Source organism: Brachyhypopomus gauderio, chromosome 18, assembly GCF_052324685.1.
Source record: "Brachyhypopomus gauderio isolate BG-103 chromosome 18, BGAUD_0.2, whole genome shotgun sequence".
Classification (NCBI taxonomy): Eukaryota; Metazoa; Chordata; class Actinopteri; order Gymnotiformes; family Hypopomidae; genus Brachyhypopomus; species Brachyhypopomus gauderio.
In genome coordinates this window covers 11,453,278-11,470,748 of record NC_135228.1, presented here as the reverse complement: position 1 = coordinate 11,470,748, position 17,471 = coordinate 11,453,278, and the positions used below count along the sequence as shown (strand labels likewise).

General features: G+C 42.3%; 1 protein-coding gene across 1 annotated transcript; it reads right to left on the bottom strand.

Moving 5' to 3' along the window:
- Positions 1-1,969: 1,969 nt before the first annotated feature.
- Positions 1,970-17,247, bottom strand: LOC143481504 (uncharacterized). Its single transcript, XM_076979545.1, has 7 exons — positions 16,859-17,247; positions 16,528-16,652; positions 16,208-16,409; positions 5,362-5,617; positions 4,632-4,774; positions 4,284-4,495; positions 1,970-2,460 (listed from the first exon to the last, which is right to left on the bottom strand). Exons 1-7 carry the CDS (start codon positions 16,994-16,996, stop codon positions 2,082-2,084), a joined length of 1,455 nt encoding a protein of 484 aa, XP_076835660.1. The 5' UTR covers positions 16,997-17,247; the 3' UTR covers positions 1,970-2,081.
- Positions 17,248-17,471: the final 224 nt, after the last annotated feature.

The window sequence follows — 17,471 nt, the reverse complement described above, 5'->3', positions numbered from 1 at the left end:
CAGCATCTGTGTACTTCCAGGTTTTGCCACTAGATGGTGGTGCCACGCTTCTTTTCTTTTTAACCCACACGGTTCCTTGACCCAATATACATTTTACAGTTAGTCCCAATATGTCACCTTTTTTCCTTTTCCCCACGCCCTGTGAAATGCGTCCGAGATAAGTACTAGGGGAGACCAGGGACAGTTGTAACACTTTTTGTGATTTCTCCAATAAATCAAAAACCATGTACACTGGAATAGCCAACTTGCTGTATTCTGATCTTCAATGTGTCAACTACTGAAACAATGTATATAAGTGGGTTTATGAAATATGTACAGGTTGCAAAATTGATTTAAATACAGTCACTCCAATGTTACAACCCTTGTTACAACTATCCCTGGTCTCCTCTACTGAATTGAAGTTGGTGGTCAGCTCATATTGTGACTGTGGTTACTGAAAGTGAAAACCTTTCCAAAGTTTTGTTACCACAGTGAACCACTATGAATATGTTTACTGGTGTCCTCCTTATTATCATGTCCTGAGGGAAAGATTTCACTGTGACAAAGTGCACTCAGGCATGGGTGAGTGCTTTTGTAGTCATTCCTGGTGTCTGGGGGGGGTCAAAAAATGCCTTTTTAATCTGGTGATATTGTTTTGAATTCTGAGTGACCCAACTGTTGTCTAATCTTTTTTATTGTAGAAAAGCAGCAGCTTTTTGTCACCAAATATCATTGTGAAACCTAATTGTGAAATTGAGATGTTTCTGAAGATGTTAGGACATTGATATCACGCTGCAGTTAAAATTAACTGTATGACCCAAGCTAGAGGGATACTCCATGGGTCAGGTGCTGGTGTTGCAAACGAAAGTGCCTTCACAAAAAGACCTTTAAAGTCCTTCACAGAAAATAGAATTTATTGAGTGAAAAACATGTTTCTTTGAATACAATGCATAACTACCAGTAAAAGGAAGATACCTGAAATACTAGATTTAACAAATGCAACAAGTATAAATAAAATTTGTATAAAACAAATCTAATATCAGCACAATGTTGTGCTGCAGCTGACTCTTATAAATGATGTTACTGAAAACCAAAAATATCAATCATGCATAACTTGTGTAAAATATAAATAAATTAAAAAGATACACATTTAAGCATAGGATGACAGACCTCTGTACAGTTTGAACAATTTTCCTTGGTAAATACAGGGACAAAAACACATTAACATGCTCTTCAGTATACTGTACAGTGTGTTAATATAGGTGTATGTCACAGGCATGAGGTAGGTCCCAAGTATTACTGAACTTTAAATGTTTTCTGGCCTAAAATCAAGTTTATATGCAGCTGTGGTCATTTTCTCATTGTTGATAAATATAGCATATTGATTACTGGGTGAAATCTCCCTTCAGTTTCTTCAAACAGAGCAAAAAGCAAAATAATAAAGTATAGATTTTTGAAATCCTGATGAAATGAAGTTCGTCATTGGTATATAAGCAAACCTATTAGCCTTGTGTTAGATGATTGTGTACAACTGTCTCTTTTGTCTTACCTCTCTTTCTCTCTTAATCCATGATTGGATAAATGTCCCTACCCCAGAGTGTGTTTCTGAGGCCCTGTCATAGGCCAGTGTCTGAAGGCTTTCAGTTGTTTTCAGTGTAAAGGCGACAAGTGGAACTTATATAGAATATTGAACATTTAGTTCCTGTATCCTCATAAAATCCCAAATTGCACCTTAATACTGACGTCCCAAGTCGCTCTGCATTGATTGTGCACAATATGATCACCATATTCTGTCATAAGGAGTAGATGGGAGGTTGTGATAGTGGGCTGCCTTCATGCCGATATATTACGATGCAGAGTTTGTAGGAGTGCTGCAGTTTGTAACATCTGCTTGTAGGTGAGTACTGTCAGAGGAAGGACGGAGTCCTTACGTGCCATTCAGCTCCCTCTCTTGCAGAGCTAGTTAAGAAACGGACTGGTAGCCTTGAAAACGCCGGGTACCTTACCTCGCGGCTGTTGCAGCCACGTGAAGTGCGAGCGTCCCACAAACGTGTATGTGTATGCACGTGGCGGCGAGTTCCCGAGTTCCCACCCCACCTCCTTCACCTTCTCCGCGTGGCATTCAAGGAGCGTCTCGGCTCGGTGGCCTCGAGGCTCGTGCCGTTGTCCTGGGGGTCGGGCCTTAAGGTCTGAGCCTGTCCCTCGTCCTCGTCCGTCTCCACCACGGCCGTCCGTCTCTCCCCGGGGCCCTCCAGGAGAGGCCATGCCGCAGGGGGCAAGGAGTTGGCTCCGCCCCCCTGCGGCGTGGTGGCGAGGGGGGCGGGTGTGAGGGTGGGCGGGGCCTGGCCCATGGAGCAGAGGCTCAGGCTGGAGCACAGGGCGCCCCAGTTCTGCTCGCATTGGGTGCGGATCCGGCGAACAATGGCGGCACGTACCTCCTCCCCACAACCCAGCAGGATGTTCACCAGCTCAACGTGAGGCCTGAGGGGATGGGCGATATGGCAAAAATATCATATCATATATGATACTTGAAGACATGATGAACAATGTTTTGCGATATTCAAGTATGTCTGATAAATGCTTATAAATAATGCTAGTTTTCTGATAAATGGGACATCGATTAATGTTTTGTGGTAGTTGCCATATTTAAACAAGGCCATTGGTAGTGTTTTTAATATTGTGATAGAAAGATTAATGACAATGTGCAATCTGCTACTCATCACAATTCAGATGTATTTAATGGTGCATTCCATGAGTACTGTAAACCCCATGATGTGATGATAAACTTGACAATGTATGATACATCATAACAATATATACTGCTTTGTCCATCAAAACATTTGGGGTGAAGCAGTATTTCAGTTATCAAGCTAATTTTAACTGTGCTCAACAGTATCGTGATGGCAGCTCAGTATTTAACCAACTCAGTCACCATGGCAACTTGCTCTCAGCTAATCTGTTCCATGGTGGGGTTTAATTGAAGGTTTTTGAAGATTTGTGGATCCTATCTGGAATAATTTGTTTCTAAATCAATCTAACTGGAAAGAAAATATGACTAAAGAAATATTATCGATATTTATTAATAATAAATTGTGATGAGCATCTCCGTCAAGCTATAAGTAGAACAGTGCTTTATTCCTCATATGAAGATGGTTAATGCCAGATTTTTGCCAAATGGGTTACAATTTATATCGGTACAATTTTGACTGATTGTATTCTAACATTTTCTTTTTCAATACTGCTCCACCTGTCTTACGACACAGGAGATTTAACCAGACAGTAACAACGGGCCACTTGTAGAAGCCATTGTGTGCCAGTATGGCGTGTCTGTAACAGACTGAACACATCTTGCATTTGACCCCAACATGGGAACAAGTACAATCAATTCCTGAGGTTACTTTGCCCGTTCCCATCTGCCTTCGTGGTGCTGACTAAAGCTAACTGGGAATGTTGGTTTATTGAATCCAGGTTTTTTTGGTTGTTCAAGCAGGCCCGGTCATGTTACTTTGTGGGAAACGCCCTCTAGTGGCAAGACATCGGTATTGAGGGTCATGCTGTAGAAAGGACTGTGGACCATTTAAGGCTGTGGTACAGTAATGCTGTAACTAACTGGGTTTTTCATGGTAAGACTTTGCAGACCAGTTGTACAACAGGATTCACATAATTCTATGCAGCATTTATTGTATTGTGGCATTCTAATGTATTGTCCATATTCATTATGCCCCCATCATGACCTGATCACTGGGTCTTCTTTATGTAATTTACACCGAGTGTGGTTCTTATTGGATCGAGTATACGGTTTTCAATGAATGTGTCGAATGACCAATGCAACGAAGGTTTTCCTACCACTCCATTTCCCCATTACTCTTGTGTCTAGGCAGTGCATGGCTTAAAGGTTTCTGTGGTTTAAACGTCATTTTTACCACCATGTAGAAGCTGGCAACATTATTGAAAGTGAATATTATTTTTAGATTATTTTTTGTGCTGCTCACACGGCTTGGTAGTCCCCGACTGAACTAGTTTATGCAGCATAGAGTTGGTCTCCCACATGGAGGTGGACACGTCTAAAATAGATTTAGTACAGGATCTCGGAAACATCCAGTCCACTACATGTCTATATAATGTGAATATATTTCACAATGTGAAGCAGAATCACTGGGGAAAATGACTTATTGCTCCTTTAAGATTCGAATCAGCTAAGTTTATTACTACGAAGGAAACAAACCCGTGTTTAACCCTTTGTATTGGAATAATAAAAATAAATACTAGATGGGTCTCAAAAAGCACTAAAATAACCTACTTACCCTTTGGGGAACAGATCCTGGAAGTGGATCATCTCGACCATGACGTTGACGTTCTCCCTGACCGCCGAGCAGAGGTTGTGTTTGACGTAGCACTCGCGCTGAAGCTGAAACACCATCTCCTTGACGGCCAGACACTTGCGGCTGACGCAGCTGAACTTGTGGCGCAGGCCGTGCGCCATACACTTCAGCGCGTCCTTGATGAACGACTTCCCCTGCGGCGTCACACCAACCGGTCATCAACACAACCGACGCCGGAACGAGCGCGCACGCCTAAACGCGCGTCCTCCGCGTAATTGGAACGCGTGTTGCTAAGGTTATGGTTATTATGGTCTGGCGCGTCCGCCTTACTTGGGAATCGAATTTGCCGGCGTTGTGCAGGAACGTGACGCAGATCTCGCGCAGGCCGCGGATCTCGCACGAGTTGTTGTTGAAGCAGTCGAACATGCCGCAGCCCACATCGCCCGCGTTCACCAGGCACTGCTGGATCTCCGCTGAAACGAGAAAGGGAGGCGGGCATAGGCGAACGCGAGGGCTTCTGTCGAAATTGCATTTCATTCAGAAAAAAAACCCAACATATTTCAACATATTACAGCTTCTTTGTAAAAATAAACTGATCTCGCGAGGTGAACTTGAAGCGTAAAGTTGTGCTTTAGCTGCGCATCAGTGTGCATCTTATATTAAAAGTACATAGATCGAAAAAGGTTTAAACATAAAAAAGGTTAAAAATAAATTTGCTGAACATGAATTTAAAGAATAATAGTCTCTTGAAAGGCAAGGATTTTGAGGAACATCTTGAGGAGGCAGCAAAACGCTCACAAACGACGAGTCTTCACTCAACTCTGAAATAGTAAACCTGTGGGCATTTGAATCTTCCGAAAAAGGACCAACTTAACATACACGATCTCATGATCTGCTAGTTGTTGGAAAGAGTTGTGCATCTTACGCAGAGATTATCTATTTAAAGTTTTTATTTGACTTAAAATGATAGCACATGCGCATGCAAACACGCTGTGATTGGTACAGTACACTAAATAGGTCCGTCGTCTTAAACGCGGCATGTGCAGAGTGCATCATTTACCTGTGTTCTGTAGCGACAGACGTCTTTTATGGATGTTCAGTAGTCTCTCCTGTGATGTGTCATGAACATCACCCGAATCCATCGCGTTTCCTCGCTGTTGAACGGTCAGCGTTAAAAACACCCCCAAGACAATTTTCACATACATGTCTTGTGATAATGTCAAACAGCGGCGTTTAAATGGGAAAGTGTGTGCACTAAAGCGCCTTCGGATTCCTGTAGCATAACCGGAGGAGGTGAATGCGGTGAACGGGCTACCGCATTAGGCAGAGGCGTACTGAGTCTGAGGAGGGATGCTGCCTATATTTCCTAAAAGTCGTGTGTCAGTGTTGATGAAGGAGGTGAGTAGGTGCTGCGGACCAATCACGGACACACACAATCACGCTCAAGTTTAAAAGACGTGCGCCCATTGAAAGTTGATAGTGCCCCTCCGCCCGTGCCGTGCAAACGGGAGCAAACTTCATCGTCTCGTAGCAGATTTTTCCATCGTCTTAGAACATTACGTCCCTGATATCTATATAACGCAAACAAACCCATAAAACTAAAAAAAAAAAGTGAGCTTTTTTGGCAAGACACCGAACAGTTCATTCCATCACGTACTATATAGCATGTGTCGTATGAAACTATCGCAGACTGACTATCATGTAACACAGGGAAAATGTGCAGTACCTTATGGGTCAAGAGTACATATGGTGAGTCCATTAAGCAGACCCAATTCAATTAGAGAGCTTTGGGCAACGCAAGATGAACATGACAGGCACGTTAAGCAGGTGCTTATATCCTGGGTTTGTAGCTGGACAAAACCTAAGTTAGGAAAATACAAATAAATCAATAAAGCAACGATTGATTGCTGTAGATATTAATGTTTGCTTATGCCTTAACCACATAATGTTTGTCATAGGAAGCGTACTAGTTGTAATATCATAAAGTAGTAACATTTGTTTTAAATCCTGTTTTTATAGTTTTAACCTGATTTATGAGTATTGGACGAATGAGGCCATTTATGTTTACGAGAGACATCCTTGGGTTTAATCACACTCAAATACTTAAGGCTACATATCTTCCAAATGAAACAAGCAGACTAATAAATACCTGTCCTTGAGTCAAAATCATCATCTTCTTTGACAGCTGAATTTAATGGGACTCACCATGGTGCTTTGCTTGAAGAATATAACACATGATCTGTTTACTGAGTTCTATTTATTCAGTCTGCTCAAGCAGAGAAGGAACATGAGGTGAGAGGTAGTCAAATGCTTTCACAAGGGCCCCAGGCCAAACCAAACATATCCCCTGGTTTCCTTATATTAGCCCTGTCAGTGGCCTACATCCATATTATGTTAGGGCAGCAACACTGGAGATGGAGTTGAGACTTGCTGTTCCTAGAGGGAATAGCAAACTTACTGTTGGCCTACTTTGGCACAAGGATGTATACTTTTGATATGTTGTAGTACTAATAGTAATACAAATAGTTTATTTAGCAATGGTTCTTTAAAAATGATTCAGAAAGCCATCCACTGGTTTAATCCACAGGGATACTTTTTTTCTTTTTATAATTGACTCTCCTCATTGGGGTGAAAATCACAACTGTCATCCTGGGTCCACAAGGAAGTTGGTCATCAGAGTACAGGTGCGTAGAGAGCCTAACTTTACAGACATGGAGCTCATCCCCTGGGAGGATCTGGACAGGAGGAGCTGCCAGTGAGACACCAGCACAGTGTACCTGTTCTTGTCCCTGGTGCTACGGTTCCTCACTCCAGAATATCTCCCCTGCTGATAAGAGATAGCAGATATGGAGGGGGACATGAAGGGGACCCTGAGGCTTAGTCTAGGTTTTCTTTGTTTGTGTGTAAGGGGGAGAGACTTCTGAAGCCTGAATGAAGTTACTGTGAAGTTAACTATCTCAGGCCTCTGTGTGGACTACATTTTTATGGCATCTTGGATTTGCAACGTCATCCAAATCTGGGTAGGAGACAAATGATAAGCATTCTCACCAATGACTTCAGGCCGCTTCAAGTACCTGGTTGTGTCCCCATGACATTTTCAGTAGACAGTCAGTGTTCCAATCCTCCAACAATGAGATACTCCATGATGTGCTCCACGGGTTTAACATGGTTTATATTGATGGTATTCTCATTCTACTCACTAGCTTGGAGGAGCAAGTTGATCACACGATGGCAGCCATGACGTAGTTGTTGGATCGCCTGTGTCAGGGATAAGTGTAATGATGTAACGCCTGTCACCTTTCTTGGTGAGGTCACCTCCAGGGGCATGTTGCACCAACAGGTTTCACACCTGGATTTGAGCTTCACCAGGCAAAATGTTCTGGGTGTAACTTTAAGACTTTAAGACTTAAATGCACCAAGGGGTCACAAAGTGAACTTTTCCAAACATCACATGACTACCAGGGAGAAGGTGTGAAGTCAGATTCTATGCAGTTTCATTGATGGTGAAATTACTTTTGCGTATTCCCCCTCTGTATATAATTGCTAAGCTACTGGGAAATAGTGGATCAACTTGCTTGCATTACATTTTGACTAGTGCATATGTTTCGCATAGTAGAGGAAGATACTTGTAACCTGCTTTCTGAAGAACTGTGTGTGCTCAGGCCAAGATCCTGCGCCAGCTTCCAGAACCCGCCTTGGACTTCCTTGCTGTGTTGTCTCCTAATCACCTTCAGAAGCACAGTTCTACAACATCATCTGGTAATTCAGGCTCCTGGAGGATGTAACCTTTGACCCTGGTACCCAGTTTACATCACAGGTCTGGAGTACATTTAAGGAGCATTTGGATGTTAATGTCAGCCTCACATCATGTCCAATGACCAGGTGCAGATCCTAAAGCAGCTTGGCTATTATCTCCACTGTTCCTCTGAGGACTGAAAATGCCTTGTAAGTTCTTCCCTTAGGCAAAGTATGCCCAGAACTGTCTTGTGCACTTGTCCTTTGAACTAATAGCATTCCAGTGGGGCCTCGGTTACCAGGTGCCCTGTTTCCCAAACTCTGGTAGGGAGGTTGCTCTGAGAGTTGACATGTGTTGTAAGAGAAGTGAGGAGAAAGAGAGCCATCTGGAGACGTTCCAAGTTGACTTCCACCTCAAGGTTGGGGCACCCACCTCTGGCAGGCCTCTTGGAAGCTCAGGCAGAAGTTTATTGGGTCATTCAAGATCATCAAATGCATCAACCAGGTAATGTGCTGACTGGTACTTCCTCTTCAGTTTTGGGTCTATTTTTTCACATCTCTCCTCAGGCTGATAGAACCTTACAGGGTGCAGTTCATCTCGATAGTTCTGCCTCTCTTGACTATGTGCACCTGCACCTCATTTACATTTCATTAGTGTACTGTAAATTTAAAGACATTCCCTCAAAATGGCATCTGATAGGCTACATGTTAAATGTGTCTCGTACACCTTGTAGAAATATCAAAACCCTTTCCTAATGATACATGGATTGGATTTGATATGAATATGTTCACATGATAACAACGTCCAATAATAGAATCTACCTCACTCATGATTTTTATGAACATTATCTGCTTTGCAATTTAGAGTTAACTATTTGGCATGAACATGTCTGGAACGTAGCCCCCACACAGCAGATGAATACAGTTATTTACTAAAGTACAGAGGCAAAACAAAAACTACAAATCTCAGTATTACTGAATGCAATTTCTAAAAAAAAAAAAAGTATTGACAGTAATTACAAGCAGTGTTTTTGCCCGTGATCATGTGTGAACGCTGTTCAGTGTGGATGGGGCTGCAATTTTATTTAAATTGGCTATAAGTGGTTATTCAAGTAATTATTTAAGTAATTGATGTAAATGCTTTCTGAGGTACCTAGAAACCTTCAAATAAATACTAAGCAGGGGTCAAATGTGAATCAGGGTTAATGTTACTTTTAAGATATTTGTGTGCATCTGCCTTACACCTTCCCATGTCTCTCCATTTCTGGGCTTATTTTTTGTTTATATTCTGACTTCTTTGCTACTTATGACTAACATTTCTTCTTTAGCATTTCCCAGTGTTTCTGACTCATGAGAACACCTAAACAGTTACGGTAACTGTTGTGTTACCGTAGTATTTTAACCCTGGATTATCCTTTAATGCAAATTCATTGCTAAGGATTTCATAATTCAAACAATTACCTATGAACGGATTTTTCTTAAACCTCGCAGGAAAGAGAATGAGAGCATAACATAAAGAAAGAAAACATCCATTTAAGAAAATAAAAGAGTGACAATTGCATGACAGAAGCACTTTAGATCCTTTGGAAATTTAATTTTCAGTTCTAGAAATTAACTCACTTGCAGTAAACAACTAACTTGTGTTGATTGTGAACCACGCTGTTCCTTTGAAGTAGACTTTAGTGTTAAAATATGTTGTATCTGTCATAAGGCTTATAAGAGGGATGAGCTGTTTCTCAAGAAGGAACTGGGTACAAAACATTAGTTATCTTTGGCTCTGCACACAAGTGCATGAGAAAACACAAACTGGCTTCATTAATAACACAGGGACTGTGTAGTCACCTCCTTGTGTTTAGTTAAGATAATATTAATGTGTTTATGAGTTTGGTCAGTAGATGTGAAGGGCTGTAGCTACTGCAGGGGATGATGGGAAATATCCGGCAAGTGTTTTTTTCAGTAAAGGTAAAAATGACTCAAGCATTAATCGAAAATGCAAACATTGCAAAAGCACAAACACAGGTGCTTCGCAAAGTAGTTTATCTTCAATATGTTTTTTTTCCTGTGGTATTCTAGCATGGACAATGTATACAGAGTTTTGGTCTCTATGTACTTCCTTCTTTGAGTGAATGCTCCGTGGTATGGTATGCGTTTAGGTTATTCAGAATATGTAAATGTTTACTATATTCACCCCATGGTTTGCTCATGTGTTTATAATTTGGGCACATGCTGTTCTGACAGATGCATTGAAAGGAACATTGCGATGCGTGTCTGAATAGAATGCGTGTCTCATTTGAATAGAATTTATATATAAATATATTGAATAGAATATATATATATAATATATATATATATATTGTTGGAGTTGTGTGCGGGTGCTCGTTCGGAGTGTCGGTACAGATGCTGACGCCAGCTTGGCCATCTTGTGCGTCAGGCCACATTTAACAGGCCTGGAGGAGACTGCCAAGAGAAGCAATGAGATCCTCAAGAGGCTGGTGCGTTAAGGTGAAAAAAGGTACTAAAAAAGAGAAGGACAGAAATAATCGAAGCGTAATGGACAATAAAAGCACGAGGTTGATGATGGTGGTTCTTTTCCAACATGTTTCAGGTGAAATGTGCATTTGCAAGTAGATGCTGAATAAGTGTACTTGCAAATGAAATCGAGAATAAGCCTGTTCGTATAATTTTGAAGCTTGTAGTAGATATTCGAAACATTTGTTAATTGGTCCATGCTTCAATCTCTGTAGCTCAGGGCTTTTTTGTTGGCGGTGGTGTTCATTTGTTTGTTTGTTTGTTTATTGGGGAGGGCTGTACTATACAGCTGATTTTAATATATTTATATTTAATATATATATATATATATATATATATATATATATATATATATATATATATATATATATATATATATATATACACACAGTGTATTTAAATGCAGTTGACTGAGCTTATAAATGGATGGGACTACTAGCTAATAAACTGGAACAAGTATGTTGACTCTTTAAACACTACAGTATAGTGCAGTATAGTAAAGTTACTGCATGCTTTCATTTACACTAGAGAGTTCAAAAGAATATTAACCATCTAAAGTCAAACTGGTAAATAAGGGACATAGAAAATTTGAAGCCAAAGTGTAACTGGGAATATTCCATCATTTCACTATCAACATAGTGGTTTCAAACCTCCAGTTGTGCTTTAAAGAGACACTTTGTATGTTTTTCCTGCAAGATCCAGCAAGATTCCTGCAAAATCTCATCAGATTTTCCAGCAGATTATCACTGCCTGAAAGGAAATCCCAGTTCTCCAATGATTACTGATTAGTAAATACGATCTGAATTAACATGACTTGGTAAATGGTGTGTTGTATCTAGAGGATTAGATGGTAAAATGTTTATACAAAGTTAAACTTACTGAGTGTTTAACAGAAGCTAAGGGACTGTACTCAGCTAAAACTACTGTAGTAAATTTCTTGAACATCTCAGGCACACGCTGTGTATTCGCAGTTATTTTCATAATGTTCTTCAAAGTGCTTCTTCTCATATGTCTGCTAATGGGGGCGGGGTGTAGGTGGGGGCGGGGCTATGGGCTGATCCCTTTCCCGCCTCACGGAGAATGTGCGCTCATCGCATCTGAGCCAGTGGGCCTAACATGAGTGGCATTTCTGCTCTCAGGAGAACACAGCCAAGGTGCTTACAGTAAAACACTGCTTTACTGAGAGGCCCTTAACCTCCAGGTCACTTTCTTCAATGTACAGGGGCCTCCTGACTTGTGTAAAGGGGTGTGTGTGTGTGTGTGTGTGTGTGTGTTGGGAGGGGGTTGGGTCATCCCTTGTGACAGCAGCTTAGGCTCTTTGCCAGAGTGATCACGTGCCTGGGAGATCTTATAGATTACTCACCACCCCCCACCGCCCCACTTTGCCAGGTGGTGTTTCAAACAAGATATCTCACTTGGGGAAGTGTTTATTCTGAGACAGCCCTCCAAACGCCCCACCGCCACATTTGTACCGTCTCTGCCCCCGTGTCCACTCTACGCACGCGCGCACACACACACACACACACTCATTCACCTTCACACAAACCCCCAAAGGATTTTCACAACCTCGTGGCGTAAACCTCAGTCGACCTTGCTGATGATCACCAAGCGACCCGTCCCACAAACACTTTCTTGCAAATAGGCCTGCTCATGAACTCTTGCACCATATCATGTTAAGAGCCATGCAGCTGTGGAAAACCTATAGCGCGAAGGGGCGGGGAGTGGCTGGCCATTGTGGGGTGGGGGATTGGACAGCTTTTCTGTCACTCGGATGTGGTGTGGCAGTTTGTGACAGAGCATTATGTTAAGAGAAGGAGCTTTGGAGAGGAGTACAGGTCTTGGAACTCCTTGACCATCAGACCTACAGCTGAATACGGCCAATGGTCGTATTGAGATAAACGAAGATGTTCCAGTTGATAAAGAATGGTGCAAAGCCAAAATGTTCTCCTGCTTGACATTCCTGAGGAGTTTCACATTCTCCTACTTGAAAATGACCATACGCATTCCCTCTGTTTATCCCACTGGCCTAAAAAATTAGCTGTGAATGGTAATGGCTATAGGCACGGCCTGAGCTTCAATTCCGCTCTGCTGCAGCCTGAAAAATCGCATGCCATTCATCAGGAGTTAGAACTTGACTGGAAATGCTCTTAGCATGGCTAATGTGGGAAGGTCGTATTCTCCGCCGTGACTGCAATGTTCCAAGGACCACGCCATCACGTAAGATCAGCGTTGTCAAGGAACACAAACACAACGCACCAAGATCAGTGGAGCAGGTCAAAGTGGCACGTGCAACCATTGTGGATGGAGAGAAGGTTCGCTGGAATGTGATGTGCAAAACTTTGAACTTGTGCAACAGCAGAAATCATGCGCAGTGTCCCGTAAGAGAGAAGCTCAACAGATCAGTGTTCAACAGTGCAGTGGAGAACGTGTGTCTCAGCACAGTGCCAAAAAACGGGTTGATAAATCAGTGAAATTAGGCGAGTGCTGACATCTACACTGGGCTCTCTGGAGGGATCTGCTGAATCGACATGAGCTTAAAGAACATGATTTGAAGATATTTATTGTGTTGAGTCAAATGAATGTTTGTCGTTAACTTTGTAATTGTCCGTAACGTTTGTCCTTTATTTTACTGTTATGAGTCCTATATACATAAATTTTGTTGTCTTTCATAACTATCTTGCCCAGAAATTGAGGGTCTTCTAAAGAACCCACATTCATAGCAAAGACACTCCAATGAAAAACAAAAACTCTCAATCAGACATTTTGGTAATAATGTGAAAGCTGGATGATACCACAAAACATCTCCATATCTGGAAATGTTAACTGGGAATGTCTGTAGTATACTGGGACCCATTACCAGCCACCAAACATCTCTCCAAACAATTAGAACGAAATAAGCAACCGTCATTGTTAGCCGTTGACAGCCCTGCCTGACACAAAGGCACCTCTATTCCCAGGATTAGCTGCGCTGGAAACTACGTCGCCTGGTCGGTGGAACAATGCACTTGGGCTTTTGCACATCTGGCCTGCCTACAGCCAATCTCAGCTAGCCACTAGATGTAATGAATCTCCTCCACCATCAGGCGCAAAAGTGGTTTTGGGGGTGGGGTGGGGTGGGGGGAGGGTGCAATTAAATTCAACAGATGCAGCAGGGGTTTGCAGAGCAAGGGGGATTTAACTTTTGCTGCCTGGGCTTTGGCCTGTGCAAGCCCAACTCAAGAGCAGGCTGCAGCTGGACAGATGTGTTTCTGTCGAGGTGGGGGCGGATAATTCAGTAATTACTCTGGTGATTTATAAATGTCCAGAAGACAAATGCAACGTCAGCTGAGACTTCCCTTAACCCTCACCCCTCACCCCCCCCGCGAAGCCCTGAACATACAATTTCACACTACATTAACAGAGCTCTCCAAGGGCAACGGGATTTAATTGCTGCATGTCGCAGGCCAAACGTGCTGCATAACTCCTCTCCTCACACAATGTAGGTTTTCTTCGTCTGAGAAATCGCTTCGACACTTTGTGAGCTTAATGTCTGATGGAGACGAAATCTGAGACCTAAATTCTTTTGCAGACGATAGCTGCATGTAATTCTTAGAATAACACACTGCCATTATCTGCACAAAACCATTAGCTGTGTAAACTAACCTCACTTCAGCGTGTCAGTCATTCACGCTTATGCAGCTTTACTTGACATTGCTCAGTAATTGTGATACTAGGGGGAAGGTGATGGTTGATTAAATCATGCCACCTTGTGGTGTCTTCCTCAGAAATGTCCCTAAACCCAATATATTCTTTTGATTAGTACATAACCTCCCTGTTCCATCATTATTCACTATTAGATACTTTTTTTTAAAATAGAATTCACTGTCGTATAAAACTCTTACTTCCATTACCACTATTCAGGAGAAGGCGGAGTGGTATAGGCCAACAGTGCTGGGATCCCAGAGATGAACGTTCACCCTGACAGCATGTTAGTGGCCAACAGGCAGCTCTCATTCTCCCATTCAGCCTGCATTGTGCCTTCCAGACCATGGTGGGATCGAGTTTCACCACAGCGGGTTGGAGACCGGGGGAGACAGTGTCTCTTTAATTGGCATGAGCATACTCTAGTTTCAGAACTTGGGCACAGGCCACATAGCCAAAACCAGAGTTGGAAACCCGAGATAAGGCCAGACCTCCAGACCTAGTTCACTTGCTATTACATGTTAAAAACAGTGAAGAGGGTAAAGGCTCTCAGGCCAGAGACTTACATCACCAGAGTAAGCCACTGATGTAATTAATGGAACACTGTGTACATTAGATGAAATGCAACAAAATAAGCTCATTTGAATAAACCGGTTATATGCAACTTGTAGATATATCAGCACACAACAACAAAAAAATAAATCATGGATCTGGTTTCTTTTATTTGGGACTCAGGATTACTTCCAAGTCATGTTGGAAAAAAATATTTTAAAAGTGGGGCTTTTTTTTTTTTAAATGGCCACAAGTAAAAAGTTGTTAACTTTAGACAATGCAAGATATTCATTCCAACACCATTAAAAAGAAAGTATTTTACTTCTGACGGGTCACACGACCACCAAACCTAACAGACAAGTGTCTGCCTCAACCATTTAAACCCGCTGAACATTCTCAAAAGAGCAGTGCTGAAAGACAGGAATAAGCAAACCTCAACAGAAATCCAATGGTAGTCCAAATGACTGGGGCTCGGTGCATCGAGACCCTTCATTCCCACACGGACTCAATCACCAAACACCACGTCTGCACTGGGAAGGAACACTACGAACTTCTGTAGGCATTCGCTTCGCCTAATGTCCGGCTGGAATTGCAAAAATGCCAGCGACCTCTTCTCTCTTCCTTAGCATGTCATCACAAATAGGAAACTCAAGAAACAGTCATCATGCTTGACGTTTCCCACAACAAAATATGTTGCAATACTTGTAACACAATTCCAGAAGTGATACAATGGTGTAGGCATTTTCCCAGTATGTAATGTTTCTTTGCAGACATGCATGTCCACGTACGCCATTACAATTTCGCGATGAAGGAAGCGTTTTACAAATTCAGAATTCCAAAGGTTTTTTTTTTTTTTTTACACATCTCTTTGCAAAAACAGTTCATTTACATGAGATGAATTTCATTTTAATTATTTAGTTCTTCCTTCACCTGTGTTAGAGTGAATGAAAGAAAACAGTGTCACAAATGGTGCACAGGCTGAAAAACTACACTTTTTTTTTTAACATGCTTGCACATTCTAGGACTCTTAAAGCAAATCAGTCTGAGCTGGTTCCCCATAAATGCCTGGCATTTCCAGTTTGGCTGCAGCTCCACAGGAAATGCCTCCGTCATTCCACTGACACTCTGTCCATCACAGTCGACATGAAGCAGCATCACTGTTCCATGGCATCTAGATTGTACAAGGCAAAACTGTGAGTGTGGAAGTGTCCATTTAAATATACCAACTTTTTTTGGTCAGTAATTGAGCATTCAGTGTTCTCATTCTTTAAAAATGTTACCTAAATGTTTTGGCAGCCCTTTGAACCTGTAAAAAGAGTTTTAAAAAATGATGGCTTTGAAAACATTACTTTAGTCAACAGGCAAACACTGTACAAAGTCCATGAACAAGCCGTTAAAATGGTACCTTATTGTGTTTTTGGTGTGGTGTTGCTACTGGTTGCGTCTTGCTGCTCTGTCTCGGTGTTTGAATTCGACAGCCCTTCCTCCCTCTTCTCCGAGGACAGGAAGTCGTGGATAGCCTTCTCAATGTGGGGCTTGAAGATGTGGTTCAGTTTAGGATCCACCACCTGCGTTATAATTCGATCCACCCCGGACTCCAACATCCCAGACCTACACAACAAACGGAAAACACGATCCAAACGTTTTATATCCGAGCATGTAGTCTGTAGAACCTCATAGACCACACATGATGATGATGATGATGATGTGGTCTGAGACTGAAACGTACTGAACTACACTTTGGCGCAGCCCGTTGCGCACTTGATTCTTGTTGATTGAAGGACTCCAGTCTTGCGTGCTGAGGTGATTCCCAACGAAGTTGTCCACCTTCTGTCTCAAGTTCTGGTACGCCGGCTAGACGGGGCCCATTTCACGAGTCAACAAGCAAGCCACATCAAAAAAAGAAACCCAAAAACCTGTCAGTAGCGCTATATGAAAACTAGTCCCAACTATGAGCAAGAATGACAGCGCAGAAGGCAACTCAACACACACAAATATGCCACTTTGGGGAAACGGGCTAGCTAGGTTTAGATAGCCTTGCTAGCAAGTTAAAAGTTCACCTTAGTGTCCACGTCTGCCAGGCAGTCTCTCCTGAACTCGTCGAACAGGCCTCGGTTCTTCAGGTGCTCCACTATCAGGGCTATGAGCTGCGGGTCCCCGGGGGGGAGGCTCGCAGCACCGGCCGCGTTCTCCGCCATCGTTGGGCCGAGCCAGAGGAACCAGCCGGCTAGCCAAGTGAAGCGACGTTAGCTAGATACCGATTTGCTTTGCCTTTGGTTTTTAGAAAGCTCCGTTCTTTGGAAAGAAGGAGGATTTGCACAAGGAACTTAACATGGGGAAACCCGTGTGACGACTCTTCACCACAGAAAAGAGAATAAAATAACTCCGACAGTTAACAGGCCTCGTTATAATGCTTCCTCGTCTTTGTTATAGTCCTTGTTTACAAAGAGGTTTACCGCCACCTACCGTACAAAATGGATCCAGGCTGATGTTAGTTTTCATTTTTAAAAGTTATGCATAGGCCTACATTCTTTTAAAATGGGGCATACTTAAATGCAGTTTTTCTACTTTAGTTATACATGTATTCTGTTTTTTAAGGAAATTATATTGCATAACATTTGTGGCATCATACCACATATGCAGCATAGCTGTGATAAATGGTATTGTTTAATG